General features: G+C 39.3%; 1 protein-coding gene across 1 annotated transcript in view; it reads right to left on the bottom strand.

The window, feature by feature from the left end:
* Positions 1–526: 526 nt before the first annotated feature.
* The window catches only part of RSU1 (Ras suppressor protein 1), a gene marked incomplete at its 5' end in the record, with an annotated part of 19,373 nt that continues 1,952 nt past the window's right edge, over positions 527–17,947 (bottom strand). Inside the window, 4 exons of the mRNA XM_009588259.1 lie at positions 527–660; positions 14,018–14,132; positions 14,403–14,485; positions 15,996–16,114. Coding sequence (XP_009586554.1) covers positions 527–660; positions 14,018–14,132; positions 14,403–14,485; positions 15,996–16,114 — 451 coding nt within the window. The remainder of the gene's footprint in view (positions 661–14,017; positions 14,133–14,402; positions 14,486–15,995; positions 16,115–17,947) is intronic.

Genomic DNA, 17,947 nt, shown 5'->3' with positions numbered 1-17,947 from the left:
AAAAGTCCCAACATGAGGTTTATTTTTTTCCAGTTACACTGCTGAAGAAAGTACTAGTATCTGTATTTGAATTATCAGGGTTGTACACTTTTGTAAACCAGTCCAGTTCAAAACAGGTTTCAATTCTAGACATCTCTTTCAAAACATAACAACCTGCATCCAAAAACATTAACAAATATCTATTTCAATCTATAAAACCTTACTGTACATACTTAAAATTAGAACTTCTCAAAGGCTTGTGAAGCTTGCTCTTTTACATCTTTCATGTTACTTAACAGCTCTTAGAAATGAACAACAAATGCAGGACAATATCAAACAGTCTTTGTGCTTTCCTAACATGTCTAAATCACATTTATTTACCTTCTTGTCAGCAAAATTCCTTAATATAAATGTACAGGTTTGCATATTTGCCCTGAATACCAAGCTCCTACATGGATTATGAAAGAAGCGTGTAGCTGATAACACTTTGCCAAACACAGTACAGGAAAAAAACCCCAACACAGCTACAGTATATAAGTAATACTTACTATTTATATGTTTCTGAACGAATGTATTCAAAAACATGAGATACTCCCAGCTGGAACTGGTCAGCAATAGGGGTAACCCAAGGATTGTTCTCTGCTTTGAAGACTTGCTTTTGACCAGTCAAATCCAAATTACCTAAAAGGGATTAAACAAAACAGCGTATGAAAGAAATTTGAAATATGAAAAATTTGAAAGAAATATCTTGCTGTGAATATGAAACTTTTCATGCGTTTCAGAGAGTACAACCATAACAAAAGCAAATATTTCAGTCTTAGCGGAGAGGAAAAGGAGGACATAGTAGTTCCCACCATGATGGATGCAGTTCCACCCTATTCATTTCACAGCTTTACTACATATTGCACAACAGGATTGAACTCAGCCCAATGCATATAATATCTATTCATCAAATTAGTTTTAAGTAGGGCTTAATAGTGCATAGGTGTTGGGGTGTCCTTCTGCAGGCGAGTAAATTCACTCAGCATGGGCAGAACAACTGCAATAGAACTTGGGGCTTCCTGATTCCTAACTCCAAACCTCCTAACTCTGTTGAGGCATTAAGTCTCGTGTAACTCGATGATTAAACATAATCTTCAGGGCTATGGGACAATTCAGCAAAGTATCCCTCTCCACCATGGCTTAAAGGAGAATGACGCTGTGGTAGGATTTTGCTCTGCTGAAGTTTAGCATTGCAAGCATTTCTCAATCACTACTCCAAGCATAATGTCAACAAGCGATGCCCAACAGGCTTTTTGCCTTCCCAGTGCCCAATGTGTTGTTTGTACTGAGATCCTACCGCTGATCTGTGGTTATAGTTCTCTATACTGAGAAAAACAAACAAAAACCATCATTCTTGCAACATGCCGGTTTCACCTATTCTGTTGACAGGAAGACTTAAGAGACCTATTAGGGGTTTGCTTGGGGTTTTTTTGTTTGTTCCTTTTGTAAATATTTACCACCCAAAACCAAAACAGTACATGCTCTACTGAAACTCCTCATGACTATGGATATAACAAGCTGAATTCCAGGAAGGTCTAGCCATTGAAGTATTTTCTTGTGTTCTTTAAATTAAAATAAGAAATCTCTGCTACCATTTTAAATTTATTTTTGTGAATTTTACAATGAAGAGAGGCTTACCCTGCCATCAGAAATATAAAGTAACAAATAAAAAAATCTTTAACCAATCAAATCAAAACAAAACAAAAAAACTACAAGGTTTTGAAGACTGACTGAGCCAAGCTGCCACAGAAATCTGAAATCAACCTGATGTACTAGGTTTTCAAAATTAAAGGCGTTCACGTAAGTAGCATGAACACACATGCACGCTACAGGAGCTGCTGCAAGCCATGTGCTTGCTGGCCATTTCGGTTGCATGTTCTACATTACAGCTAATCCTTGATGCATAAAAAGGGTTAACACAATTAGAGTAAAGACAGACCATTATACCATGTGAAAAGATGTCATGCATCTCATATCGGCCTATCAACAAGTTACCATTACCTTAGCAAGCTCATCTGCCAGCTGTCTGAGGCCTGTTCTTTTGAAATAACAACAGGCAGGGAGCATTTCACCCCTCTGACAGTCAGGCGGCAATTGCCCTCGCTGCCTCACGCTTCAGTGCGCCTTGTTAGGAGCCTCGCACCCATCTCCTTTATTAAGGGACTCGGCAGCCCTGTTCTAACAAGGATCAGGAAGCAGGATTAAGTACTGTGACAAAGAGGACCTAATAAGCTGGAAACGGGTGTCTCTAAATCTATGCTGGCTCAAGGTGCAGGCTCACGTGCTCACTATTCAGTTTTCAGGCGCAGGCCACGGGGGAAGCAAGCCAGCACTGTGATTAGCCATAACCCTCTGACCGGTGCTGCTACGAAGATCATGTATCACTCAGGGGCTTGCTTTGCAATTGCAAATTGGATTTTCCCTTTTATTACCTGCAAAAAACCACATACATTGCTCTCCAAAACTACCTATGCTGTAAGCACTCACTTGTAATTACAGCTCTGCAAGTACTGCATCAAAGTAAAATGATCAATCTGTGCACAACTAATAAAAATAGTTAAATTTGGGGAGGCAAGCTTGGCCCCATCATGGGTCAAATTCAACGTTGCTTACAGGAATAAGTCACACATTCCCAAAATCTCAATAGCCAGCATCTCAGCTGAATCCTCCTGTCCTGAGATGTGTCAGAAATTTACCGTCCAGGGAACGCTGCCATATGTTTCCATCCCCGCAGCGCAGTGTGCCCACTTCCATTCCAAATACCATATGGCCCATTTAACTGTAATTAATTGTAATAAATACTATTCTACTAAAGCCAAAGAAATCTTACAGCAAAAAAAAGGAACTACTCAAGCAAAATGAACTGTAGGTCCCCATGCCAAAGTAATCATTTTCCTCCACCTTCTGTTTTTCCTCAAAACACTGGGGGCAGGTACAGATATTACTTCTTACCTTCAGAGGGAAGGGGCAGGCAGAGGCCCTAACGATAACATTAATCTCATTACAGAGAAAACCCGGGCACCCAAAAGTCCAGCACCTGCACTGAAATCCACCCCCTCCCTGCCCAGGACACCCCTCTGCGAGCCTGGCCAGCAGCAGCTCGCCTGACAGCCCGTCCCACCGGCTGCCTACAGCTGGAGCGAGAGGTCAGCTGCAACCTCACAGCCCGGGCTTTTAATTGAAGAATTTAATCAAGTGTTGTAATGTGAAAAGCAACAAGCCGCCTGTCCTCATGGCAAGCACCAGGCAGAGAGCGGGTGCTCCTCCACAGGGGAGCGAAGGAGGGCTGTCTCACAGAAAGCAGGAAGGATGGGGCACACGACGCCTTAAACTCCTCCCTGTTCGATACCAAAATTTCCATCTGGAAATGAAGGACACAAATTAAGCAGGATAAGAAGTCACGGAGAGCCTGCCTCACCTTATCAGCACTAGGGAGGAAACAAAGTCTAACACTCCTGCCATAAGGCAAGCCACTTGAGAACAAAGAAGCTGTATAATTAAAACTGAGACAGGATGAAAACATGTCACTCCTGCATAACCATTTATTGCTTGGGGACATATCCCGGTGTCTGTTCTGCGCTTACAACTAAACCATGTGTGAAATGAGGGCTCACCTAATTCTTCTCCGACCACGGGACATACAGGAGTCCCAAGCACAAGGCCAAACTCTCAATAACATCTCAGGAACAGTACGTGCTGGGGTAACCAAACACGCGGGAGCCCGGCATGAACCCTTCTGCCCCAGTGCACCAAGATGAACCCAGCAGTGTGGAAGAAATGATCAAACCCGCCTGAAGCAATGGCTCTGGTACCAGGCTCACTGCAGGAGTGCTGTGCAACTGGATACCTTACAGATGCGTTCCTCTGCCCCCAACCCCCAACAGTCTCCTTGCCTAGACGATTTTTATGGCAGCACTGTGCTGAGAAATGCTGTTATTCCATCCCTGCAGCACTAGAGCCATGGATGGCAGATGCGCCTTTATGCATATTGTCTAACAGCAGCATCAGCAGAACACTATCCCCAGGCCTTTAGGAAATTTATAGACTGTTCTGCTACATGGATCACATCAAATCCCTCTGATATTTTTAGCAAGCAAAATACAAAATTGCCTCTAGTAAAAATCCAGTACTGAAGATTCAATCACAAAATATATTAGGGTTGGGGATTGCATTGGTCATTGCTGGTTTGTTCTTTCCATGTACATCAGCCCATAAAAAAAAAGTGTTTATCATCTCCAAAATTTGGCGTAACTAGTAGACTAAATTTGTATTTCTTCATAAGGAACTTAAGGTTCTTGCTATCTTGCCATACTGAAAGAGACCAACCCCACCGACATGTATTACAATCACATGCCTCTGGTAAGAGAAGAGGAGAAGGCCCTCCTTAAGACTAGTCAGCACAGCCCCTTTCCTAGATCACAGAAATGTTTTTCAAATTATTTTTGAGCACTTGTAAAATTATTCTTATAAATAAATAAATAGTCAAAACTATATATATCCCAGAACCCAGATGTAACATGCTTAAAGAACCTTCTAATTTCTGAGCCTGAAGAATACTTTTTTTAAGCTTTCTATCTTGAACAGACATTTCTAGGCAATTTCCTACAGATTTCCAAGTAGGAAGAACGCAAAGTGGATGTATGCTGCCACCAGTGAGCAGACACTGAAAAGAGAACAGAGTCTGGAAAAGAGAAGAGCAGAGATAAAGGTCTAACAGCTGACTGCTGTGGATGACCTGCACAGAATGACCAAAAGCCTTCTAAAAGGAGCCAGCTGTGTGGTCTTAGAAATACCTGATCTTGGCTTTTTTTTTTTTCCTGTCTCAGCACTTATTGTATCTAAAGATGATCCTGAACTATTAAGTTTGATTGGATCAGTGTGACTGAAATTCTGTGTTTAACCCACCTTAAGAACAAATTGTTCCTGTGCCCAACTAGTAACCCATGCAGACCTGAAAACTGCCTGCTGCCCAAATCTGTTAGCTGCCACCTGGAAGCTACAGTAAATAGACCTACATCAAAACAAACCCTTGAAAATTCAAGGACAAAAATCAAAGTATGCATATTTTTAATTTTCATGTATTCTAGCTTATGTCATCCATTGACTAAAAATACCATTTATCACTGCTTAAATTCAGAGCTCCCACAGCCATGGGTGGACAGAAGGGACATCTTGTATGACAGTGGGCACACCCCTGAGCGACATTAAAGGGAAAAGGCAGCTACAGTTTCTCTGCACCTCCCTCAATAAATCTATCCTGCATTTGATCTAAAACATGTTAATTAATGTTTCTTGTTATTTTCCTTCACTGCCGTTAAAATAAAAAGTGGTTTCTGTGAACATTCATATTTTGCTCAACTGCCTGCAAAGGTCAGAAAAGAACTCATAAAAGCAAATAAAATGCTGCCTCCCGCAGTCGTGTTTGCAGAAAGTAAGTGTCAGAGCCAGTGATAATGCTACCTATCACCTTGACCAAGGGTGTCTCCAGACTTCCCAGGCTCCTCCTGTCCATTAGATCTAGCCTGCAAACACCTCTTATATGCAACTATAAGCTCCTCATCCTCTTGTGACATATGATATACCAAGTGCATAATATTTACCCAATATATGTATACTCAAGGTATAGTAAGGTATGACTTGTATACATAGGCATTACTTTAATCCAAACAAAAGAAAACAGAATGAACACAAACCTGACTTGTCCTTTCCACTCAAACGCCCCTTGGCAACACTTTAAATACTTTCAAATATTAAAAGGTGAAATGAAGTAATTAAACAACTCTGACATTTGAGAAGTGAACATTGGCATTCAGCATAAGAAACAGGATCCTAGCTGTAAAATACCAGATCAACACTTCTTTGTAATGGTTTAAATCCATCCCTAGTGGAGCTTCATTAAAATCAATGGAAATAATTTTTACCCTGTATACTGTTGAGTTTCACATCTGCATCCCGTTGATACGCTGACTCACCTTCCAGCCTACACTCTACTGCACTGACCTCAAGGAGAGTCCTCAGGCTGTAACATATGCCTTTTAGCGATTCCTCTTAAGATTGCAATTTAAATGTTCTTTCTCTTTACAACCCAAAGGTCTTACTCTCTCACTGTCATACATAAGGACATGAGGAATGAAATTAGTTTTATTTCTTTATTTAGATATAAATACCCTTGAATCCTGTTTTATTAAAGGCTAAGTAAGGGATCAATCCACTTCACTAAATTTAAACTTAGCTTATATGTAAAAATATGTCTGTCCTGGCTTGTTTTAGATTTGCTTTACACTACAGAGCTTATAATTTTTATTACTTTTGTGGCATGTGCTTTGTCTCCATAGAGAGATTGGTTTAAGCGTGGGGGTGGAAGAAATATCATGACTACTATGTCAGAAAATGATACCAAAGCAATTAATTGTCAATGATGTCTTAAAATCTACATAAAAAAATGAAAATATATACTGATTGCTATGCCACAAAGTGTTACCAAAAGCAAATTACTTTTACACCAATCTTAAGCACATGTAAGCTGTGGATCGGTAACTCGAATCATTCCTATAAACAAGAAAGATCATCTCTACTTTGAAGACCTCTATCACTTTTGAAGGATTAGTAACAGAAGAGCATAGATTTCAGCAGTAGTTATAAAGGAGCAGTAAGACAACAGAGAGCAAAGACTTCTTGTACATAAGTGTGACTCAATCTTTTTGGAACCAGCAGAAATATTCACAGAAATATTCAGTATGACAAACAAATCTACAGCTCCATAGCATATGTCTAAAATACACATTTGCTTCTTGATGAGTTTTTATGCACTAAGAGAAAACAACTAGTAAATCTAAACTCAGACTGAAGCGCCTCAAAAGATCCATCCCAGCAACACTTTTGCCCTCTCGCCCCTCCATTCTTGTACTGGAGAAGGTCTAACAGTATCACTTGGAGTCACCAGCACTTCAGAGAACCCCAGAACAGCATTTGTGGTGGTTTTACGTAACAGGGGAAAAGGTTCAAGTCTCAAATAACAAGAAGTCAGATTCAGTACATACAAATAAACCAAACAGATACTCTAGAGCATCCATCAGACAGAAGCAGGCTGGAAGTCTTCCTCTGACTGCTTTCCTGACCACGCAGACGGGAATGTCTGCAGCCTCACCTGTGAGCGTTAGACAGGAAGCCCCAGGGTAAGAGAAGGCTGAATGAGCAATCTGAAAGCCAAACACTGAAGCCTAAGGCCATCCTCAGTTTTACAATTATTTTCACGGACAGAAAACAGGAACGCAGATATTGTAACATCACACATTATTCTAGCAACTTCTTAGATGTAAATGAGAATTTCCAATAATGAATTCAGAGATTAGACCCCAACTTGAATGTTCCCTTGAATACATCTTACAGCAGATCTCTGTGTCGGTTCAGTAATTGCAGAGTTTAACAAAGACATTTCAAACAGAAAACCATCTGGTCTGAAAAACATCAGGAGATGGAGACTCTGCCAGTGGTGTCTTGTTCAAATGGTTCATCACTGTTAAAATGCATTCTTTATTTTCAGCCTTAGCTCTCAAACACTGCTGCTGCTTCTGCCCATCTACAAGGGAGAAAGATGACCTGTGATTTCCTCTCGTGTAGTTAGTGAGGATCGGCAGCTAAGTCTCCTCTCACTCTTCCCTTTGATAGGTTAAATAAAGACTCTGATTCTTCTGTGTGATCCCAAAATAGCTACTCCATTTGCTTCAACTCTTAGCAAAAGGACCACAGCTGAAATCATGTAAAAGCAGACCAACTAAATCTTGAATTCTTTACCCTTGACATAAAGGTGAAGTGATACAGGGCAAACTGGTGTTGCCTCAGCTGGCGCTATTACAATTCTATGGGAAGAGGATTTTACTCTCCAGCACTGTCCCACCTCAACCTTTCATAGAAGAGAGTTTAAAACAAAGTGAATTCAGTCCCGAGACATTTATATGAAATTCCAGCATCATAGCAAAGCTCAGCCAGAATCATTATACCAAAGCATAATGGGGAGTCTGGCATGAGGAGACTTCCACTCCAGAATGTGTCAGGACTGAAGATGAAGCCTGGGAAAGACAACAGAATGGATGAAATGCTGAACCTCTCCCTTAAACCACATTTCAGGCATTAAGTACAGACAGAATATAGACCTAACCTGGCTGGGTAAACTCACATTTCCATACTCAGGTGGCAGGAGGAGTGGTTAACTCTCTGGGAACAAGGGGAGAGTCCTGGCAATTTCTACCATCACTCCACACAACAAACCTGACAGGACAACTAATAGAAAGAGTAAATAATATTAAAATTCACAGATGAAAGCCACAAAACAGGAACTTAATCAATGCAGCACACAAGGCACTCCTAGCCAAACAACACTCTGCTAATGCTTCCCCATGACAAATCACGCTGTTTCAACAGCCCAACTCCACCACACACAGCCTTCAGGTACCAAGGCAACCAGCCCGGCTGATGCCGTCATGTGGGTAGCTAAGGGGAACGGCAGAAGAAGCAGCGTTTTGACAAAAATCCAAGAAATTCCTTCAAAATGTTTCCTATATTCTTTCTAAAATTATTTCAGATTAAATTAATTTCTCCCACATTCCTAATGAGATGGTTTACTAGAAGACCTACAAGTATTGTTAAGTTTCTACAATTTCTTTCTTTGAAAGGTGACACATTGCGGTGGAAATACCATTTCCTTCGCTGCTCTGTGTAAAAAATGTCCGGTGCTGACCGGGATCTCGAGGGGCAAACCAACAGTCGCTGCTAAGTGTTGCCAGTGAGGAAACCCAAGAAACACGCTACGTGACAGACGGTTTTTGGAACAAAGGGAATTAACGTGATGTCAAAGTAGTTCAACATCAAAGACGTTTTAATGGCACAGGAAGTATTACAGACTTAGAGGATCAGCATCCCAATTTATTTTGAAATGTATAGCACATTTTTTCCAACCTCAGAAACTCCCCTGGGATTCTCAATTACATGGGAATTCAACAGAGCATTCTCTCTTTGAAGAGTCCCTATCAGACCAAAATCTAGTTAATTTAAAAATATGAGTTCAAAAAGGATTTGCTGAATTGCTTTTGCCCCGCACCTTTGAAACTTCCATTCAAACACAGGTTGACAAGAACTCAGAAGAGCAAAACCACTTTTAAGTACTATGAAACACGTAAAATGAACGAAATTTAACAACAAATATAACACTTGCTCAGATTGGCTCTAATTACGGTACTCTTACCTACCAGAGATCCAACAGAACAGATGAAATATTTGCTGACAGAAACATCATTATTATGCTGATGGTACTTATAATCAGAGTACAGTCAACATTAGGAAAGCCTACACACACACAGTAGTCATTTGAGAAGCGACAGTAGGACTTGCATATTTTTAAAAACTAATGTAAGATCAAATCTGAATCTTGGGAAGTTTGGCAAGAATTACAGCTGTGTAAGGAAATGAATGCCTGTGGTGTAAATCTAGATGACAGGCTATAGAAAACATCTTTCTGGGTATAATGGAACTGCATCTCTTCCCATACACCTTAACTCCCACCGAGTACTCTGTGGAATCAGCCTGGTTTTCTAAACACATAAAAAGTGGTGGGTTTTGTTGTTGTTGTTTTTTTCGGTTTTTTAACTTAAAATAAGCCTAAAATGAGAAACACAATCAGACTATTCACGAATTTTCAGAGATGCTTTTCTTACATAAATGATCTGTCCATGACCTATTTTGTTATTTACATTTTTCTATTATTCCTTAACTAATAACTGCTACATCAGTAGTCCTAGAAAACAAGTTATTTTATTTATCCACTGGGAAGTTTAGTAAAGCTCCTTACTTTCTCACACCACCTTTGCCTTAGTTCCAACAGCAGAAACAGGTAATTTTTTTAAAATTGCAAGGTATCAATTAGTTGTTCCAGTGCTCAGAGCTGGTGTCTAAAGAGCCCCGGGATGTTCAAGCTTCCAACAAGCACCACAGACCTGTATTTGCAGGAGTGAGCAGCGTTGTGTTGTGACACAGATGGAGTGCAGTGACAGTTTTTACTGAAATAAGAAAAGTTTGGCATTTACATTAAGTATATTTAGAAAAGAACTATCTTTTGTGAAATAAGTGATTCCTATGTTTGCACATGCCTGTTATAATTACCTAAGTAAACTGCTATTTTGATTAGCATTAACTTGACCAAACAACTGCAGCAACTACTTTGTGTAATATAATATTCATTCACAAATTCTAGAGCCATTTCAAAAGCCTAAATTTTAAAATGTCTTCCTGTGATGGAAATATTGAAACTTTTCGCAGGATTCCTTGAACTTTCTATTTAAAGCCAATCCTTTATCCACAGAAGATAATTTAACTGTTCAAAACAAAAAAATGATGGAAGAATTACTTAGCCATTCTGACATACAGATTTAATTTACAAAATGTTTCACCCTCCTTAAAAAGGAACATGGCTACTTACCCTATCAAGTTTTTTTTCTTTTTTAAAGAGCTTGAATTTTCTACTTTTCAAGTATGTATCTAACTTCACAGTTTTGATAGTGTCTCCCTTTACCTGAGGAAATTATTTGATAAACTAGAACAGCATTGAATAGGATACTTAAAAGCCATTACTGCCAACATTCAGTTGTAGAAAAAGAGGATGGTAATTAAAAATGCATCCTGAGAAACCACTGTTCTTCCCACAGGCATAAACATGAGCGAACTCTGTGTATGTGCACACAGACACACACGTGTGTATTGGCGGCAGGGTAACGAACGGCAGGGTAACGAACACAGTCAATATTAGTCCGGGTTTTAAAAATCACGCCATTTGTTTTCACATCAAAACCACAAACCTACAGATAAGCTAGTTACATCCTCTGGGTGGCTATTTACATTTAGCTACAACTTTGTGAATATTCTGCACCATATACTACTCTTACACTTCTGACTCCACTAAGAAAATCTTTTATGTGGCACATATGGGTCCACCCAGATGACCATACAATGAACTTAAAACACTTAAATCATTGATCTTACTAATTGCATCTGCCACTTTACATGGTTCTTGTTTCTCCTCGGCTTTCTTTCCAAACACCGTTCCAATTGTTAAATGGTCAGAATACACAAAGTGACAGATTTAGTGCTTTCTTGGCAATTTATATAACTGACTGCAACTCCATTGTTGCAGTGAATCATGATTTATTTGTCTCGCAATGCAGCACATAACCTTTTAAATGCTAGGGAAAAAAATGCCAGCGCTTCTTTAAAGTTTATATATGACTGCCCACCACCATTCCTCATGAACGGGGTTTTGAGAGACAAATGATAAAAACAAGCTGCAAATTACACCCACCTACTCCCAGCCATTTCCTGTGTTCATCACTCACACGTACTGTATTTACAGACAAGCACCCTCACCCAGAGCACCAGTGCACTCTTCTAGACCCCTCTTTTCCTCCTGGGCAAGAATATTTTTCTTAAATTAGTGACAGGTATTCTCTGCTAAACACAGAGGAGGATAATACTGATCTCCCCCAGCCCTCTTACCAGTGCATGCCATGCTCAATCACATCAGGTGAAATTAAGGGCAGACTGCAGGGTTTTATTTATTGGTATCTCTCTCCATTCCAAAATTGTGATCCCAATGCCTGTCTGTGGCCTTTTCTATACCTTACTCTCCATGCCTTCTTCTGCACGTATTGCCATTGCCTTTAAAAACCAGTTTAATGTACTCCTCCCCTTCTCCTCATTCAAATACATTGTTTTATTCTGGTGTTTATATTGTGCCCATCTCCCTGGTAAATGAGCATCTAATGACTCATTGTTGTCCACCAGTGCCCGAACTAAGCCAGTCAAAAGCCTTCAGCACCTTTAATTATGAAAGTGATAATGAGAGAGGAAAGATTGTTTACTTTAAATGGAACAGCACTACCTCCAACTAATGCAAATAAGACCTGCTCATTGAAAAGGCTATTTATCCAACATGCACAGCACAAAGTATTTGGATAGTTCTCCTTACATTATAATTCAATTTTAAAAATTTAGCAGGGAGAAAGCAGATAAAATTATTTTTCACTCAGATGGCGACTATGGAATTAGCAGTCCGTTCATTAGGGTGTAACACTCGCATACCACCTTTTCTTGGCAGAGTAAAACTGTCTGCAAAGGGGCCTGCTTCTCTAAACTGTCCTGGTTTGCAGGAAGGGAAAACAGGGCTACAGAGATGAAGTGACTTTTTCCAATCATTCAGCAGATTCATGCTTGCCTGTGGCCTGCTCCTACCTGGCCTCAAACAACCTCTCCAAAGCCCAGCCTGGTGCTCCATTTACTAAACTCCACTCCCTGAAAGTTTGCCTAGATGTTTAATAAGCAAGCAAGAACATTGCTTTGCACAGTAAATATACTTGCAAGTTGCACAAGTTACAAATCTAGACTTCAGTGTAATGTTCTCTGGAAATATACCCCAAAATCTAAGCTATTTTAAGTACCTGATATAGTTCTAGTGCTACACATGGCATAGATTGTAATAGAAATTATGCCAATTAATTATGCTAATTAATCATTAATTAGCCACAGAAGGTGGTTAGACTCAGTGCAGCATTTAACTTCCACTTTCTGGAAAAAACCAAGGCTATAATTTAGGAAGCTACAGAAAAGTACATTTACAGACACTACACGCTTCTGAAATGTTATTGCTGTTGAAAGAGACTTCATAAATAAATATGACTTTGACAAAAAGCTAAAGAAAGTATACCCATGTTAAGGAATAAACACCTGAAATCAAGGAAACGAGAGCAATTTTCATCTACCAGTGGCGCAGCAAAAAAAAAATACTCAGCATCATATAGTCCACTAGATTGATAAAGGCAAAAAAACCATGGTGGGTAAACAAGTAAGAGTCAAAACAAACATCTTCCCCCACCTCATAGAAAAAAAGCAATTTCCTTTGCTGTATAAAATAAAAAGCATATTGTCATATTTATGCACACAGCTGCCACATTCTCTAATGGGTCAAAGCAAGTTCTTATGACAACAAATAATTTTGCTTTATCATGCTAACTTCAGTCACTATCTTTCTGAGTTTTGGCAACTATTATTTGGAAGGTACTAGTAGAAGCAAAGAAGCTTCCCTATATAACAGTCCACAATAACAAGAAACAAGGAGTAAACCCTGTGTAACAGGTGTTTCAACAACAGGTAATTGATGCAGCTACATTATTCCCAACAAAAATATTTTATGACAATCTTTAAAAAGATCTGAAACCAAATTCTGGCTTGGCTCAAACAAGCACAACTTCTATTGAAGTTAATGCCCCTCACATAAAGCGGAATACTGCAACACAAATTCAGCAAAATCAATACTTAAGTTTCAAAGAAAAACTCTACCTTATAGGTTGAAAGAAGCCACTTGTAATCATATTTAAATGGCCAATATCACAAATTCAAAATACATCAACCAGATCCACTGCTTCAAGTGAAAGAGCTGTCAACTCACTAAGAAAAGTAGGCTACTGAAACAGAAAAAAGAAAAATTCCTCTAATTTAGCTATATTTCACCCTAGTTGATCAAACTTCCATTTTTGCAGGAACAGTCACAAAAAACCCACTTATACTCCTGTCATTTTTACATAATATAATTTTGGCTGATCCAAATACTGTTCTCAAAACCCAGCCAGAGACAAGAATAGCTTTGCAGACCCAATATTTATAACATGTTATATAAAACAAGATGCTATATACAAATTGGCAGTCAGGTGTACTAATACACAAGGCCAACGTAACATGTAAAAAACTAGTAAAACCAAACACACATCTTCTGGCCCCTCTGCATATCCAGAGGAGTGAAAAAGTGAGTGTTTCTCCGGGGAAAGTAAATATTAGCAGCAATGAAACTTAAGCATAATCATTTCCTAGAGTTTAACAACTGGTTTCATTTCAGAGGAAACACAGTGCATAATTATCATTATTATTCAAATAAATAAATGATCATCTGTAATCTTACCTAGTTCTGGGGGCAGCACAGTAAGACGATTTCCCTGGATATGAAGTTCCTTAAGCTGAGTGAGCTCACCAATTTCTTTTGGCAGTGATATCAGGTCATTGTCTCTAAGACTCAGCTAAGAGTGAATATAAAGTAGTCAGAACAATTTTCGGTTACCATGAAGCAGCCTAAAACAGAACTCTACTCCCTCTGTCCCCACCTTTCTCCTAAAAACTCAATTCTTCCAATTTATTTACAAGTGTCCACTGGTAAACAAGAAACAGTTCCAGGCATGGTGGTTTATTCCTGCAAACATACCCAACTACTCCTCAAATTGACTAGATTCTATTCCTACAAGCGTTGTAAAAGTGAATTGATTTTCTAAGAATTTAGATAAATTACTTACTATCTGCAACTTTGTGAGCTTCCCAATATCTGGCGGCAGGATTTCAAAATCGTTGTCACTTAGATAGAGTGCACGCAGGGTGGCTGCAAATTAAATAGCAATATATAAACAGGGTGGCATATAACCCAACCATTTGAGGTCTAATCAATAAAAGGGAGTCAGGTTTGATTAATAACCCTGACTCGGTGAAAAGCCTTTGACATACCCAGGGCTCCCAATAATAACAAGCAGGTTAAACTTAGATTTACTGGCTTATTGTATTGTTGGTGAGTTCAGGAAAACATCTATATTCAAAAGGACTGGCACAATTAACAATTTCTGCAATAGCAGACTGTGGCAGGTTCTGGCATATAGTCTCAATGCTCAGCTGTCTGAATACAGTCATTATTCTTTATTACCCCCAGTTCTTATTCATTACATCAATTTGCATCCTAAACAAACATGAAAAAAATCATCTGAGTTTTTTTGGACAGATGCACATCTATGTTAAGCTCTATAGAAAGCACAACCTTACACTGGGAAAGAGACCTTAAACGAGAGCAATACAGAAGGCTCAAATTGTGTAATTTATGATTTCCATGCTTAGTTCTCCACGAAATTCACAGAAAAAGAGACGACCCAGCACAACCATGTAGCTTGCTATTATTGAACGAGCGTACATGACAGTTTGAAAAAAAAAAATTGAAATGGAGACTCACAAAGAACTGTTGGGTGCAGCAGGAAGGAAGATGGTCAGGTCAGCAAAACCTCTCCTCCCCACCAGAGAGGAGATCCCACTTCTCTTATGCAGTTTACTGCTCCTCCTCTTTTCATTTCATTATATGTGACCATTTTTAATAATGCTGACTTAAAAATTTCCCTCTGCCAGGTTACAATCACAAAGTCTCTCTTTCCTTCCTCTCCCCTCACCTGTCACTTTTGCTGCTAAATGCATTGATCCTGAAGTCGCTTCAGCATAGTACACTGAAAAGACCAGTAAGATATCAGAATCACTGAAATCCAGAAAGTGCCAGAATTCAAGTTGCTTAGGCAACCATAATGCAGCCCTTTGGCACGTATGCATCACAATACCTTTATTTTAACTCTCTGAGCATGTATTTTTAACATGTGCAAAGGTCAGCTTAGCTCTACCATTCCTGTGCCAAGTTTTGTAACCTTAGCATATTTTTTAACATACTGGTCACTTCAACATCCACAAGCTGTTAAAACTATTTCAGCAATGAACTGTCAGGAACACAATTGCTTTCAGAGTCAACACACAACAGTGGCCTTGTGAAACAGTTTACTTTCCCCTGAGGCTCGCAAGCTTCCATGAAGTTTTAACTGAATATGGGACTCAAGGAAATATTATTCAGAAGAAAACAAATATACCATTACTAACCAAGTCTCCTCATGTCCAATGGTGTCAGGTGACTGTGTATCAGTGATAAATACTGCTGAGCTATGTAGAAATATTCAAGAGATATTCAAAGAAAAACATAAATATCGGAAAAAAATTCTGTCGGAATTTGGTCTCCATCAAATAAATTTCAACTGCAGAAAGCAAAGCACCATATCATGAAGATTTGTAGAGTTTTTAGAAAAGTTTCTTACTCAGATAGAAGAAGTTTCCTGGTAGAGAATTTTCATTTAAGTTGTTGTAGGTCAAGTCAAGAACCTCCAGAGCTGGTAAAGAGCCAAATCCCCTTGGCAAGGTGTTTAACCTGTTCATGCTGTAGGTGAAGAGGAAAAAACAGAACATGACATCAGTATTTACTTTATCTGGTAGGAATAATACAGGCAACAGGAGTTTCATTTCTAAAAAATGTAATGTACACCAAAATTCCCTTTCGTTTTGTTTTGAAAAGGGCTTGATGCTACAAGATATTGAGCAAGCCTTTTGTGATGCAGACCTTTTTTGACGCAGACCTTTTCTAGCTCTTATTCTTGTAAATATGCCGAAAACTTATGCACTCACAAGGGATCCCGTCTGTTATGTCAATCAACAGCTACACCTGTTGATTGAGGTGCCACAGTGCTATGCTCAGCTTAAAGTGTGCCACTGAGCAAGCTGGTCCTTGGTAGATGACCTATCTTCTAGTTAAACTACAAATTATCTCTTTGCACAGCATCTTTACCATCTGCCATTCCCCCATAGCACATACTTCTTCAGCATGGTACCAAATAGAACGAGGAGTACCTCGACTGCACAGTATTTTACGTTTAATTGATAATTGCTGCTCAAACCCCTCCTTAAGAACAGCATATTTGTGTCACTAGATAACTATTGATGTACATGGAGCATGAGGTAAATAAAATGTCATCCCTCTGATTGATGCGGCTTAGTCTAAATACAGCTCATTCAGCCAGTCTTTAAGGGTTTAAAATACCAGTTCCTACTGGCAAAAGCCAGAAGATGATGGGGTAAGCTAACAGGAGAAAAAGGTTTCTCTGATAACCTGGAGCAGACAAGCTGCAGAAAACACAGTAACTTTTCTCTGACCTCAAAGGGCTTGAACGATGGGATCCAGAGCTGCTAATCGCTAGAGCTGCTGCAACGACAAAGAAAGGCAAGGAGCTGGAGATGATATTCATGGCACCTTATTGTTTGTGTACAAGCTAGAGCTCTGGCTGCTTGTCACAGGAACCGAAAAGAACTACCAGCCCATTATTCATACTGTCCCTAGTGTACATACACCAAACACATAGCTTGCCTGTATGGATCTTGCTTCATTTGTCACCTGGGTTTGAAAGTGGAACAGAGAAGATAAGCGTCTTCAGGAAGAGCATGTACAGGTAGCTATTTTTAAGAACTGGATTTTATTCTTATGATGGGAAACAATCATGACCTTTCACATGTTATCGCTAAACATATTCTTAATTTGACTCTCCTTCTGACACAAAAGTGATAAATAGCAATAGCTACTACTGAAGTCAAGAGAAGGTATAATGTGAATTTATGGAGAGTGATGTAATGTTAAAACTATGAAAACTCAAGTCAAAAGTATTAACAAAGTTGGGTACCCAAAAATAATAATGACTTTTGGCTCTATTCTCTCAGGCCTTCCCTCCCCCCCTCATGGAATGTTTGTCAAACACTGTGCTATGTGATAAATACTATGAAAGACATCTACAGGACACTTAATAAGCTCATCTTCTAAAAGTCCTTTGGATGCTGAATTAAACACAAGAGCAGCTGCACCTCCAGACTAAGCATGATGACTACACGTGCAACATTTTTTACAGACTCTCAAGTACTAATCTCACTTCTGCACAAACCAGCCCCACCAGAACAAGAACCTTTACAGATCAGCTCTCTGTAGCTGAATTCTGAATGAAATCGTCTTCCTCCTCATCCCTGATGAGAAGTCCTACCACGGACTTGCACCTATAGTATTACTGTTGCAGTAGCAGCTATTAAAATTCAGAAAAGCATTCTCCACTATTGCTACTGCAGACTTGTCACTGCTTTTAAAACTGTTCTTCATATCAAACAGGACTAAAGAAAGCAGCTCCTTTTTTACTAGTAAAAAGAGTAAGTGCCCCTGAAGGCCCTTCCTTTTGTA

Source organism: Fulmarus glacialis, unplaced genomic scaffold, assembly GCF_000690835.1.
Source record: "Fulmarus glacialis isolate BGI_N327 unplaced genomic scaffold, ASM69083v1 scaffold38390, whole genome shotgun sequence".
In the NCBI taxonomy this organism is placed as follows: Eukaryota; Metazoa; Chordata; class Aves; order Procellariiformes; family Procellariidae; genus Fulmarus; species Fulmarus glacialis.
The sequence above is the reverse complement of the archived record's forward strand: the minus strand, read 5'-3'. Positions and strand labels throughout refer to the sequence as shown.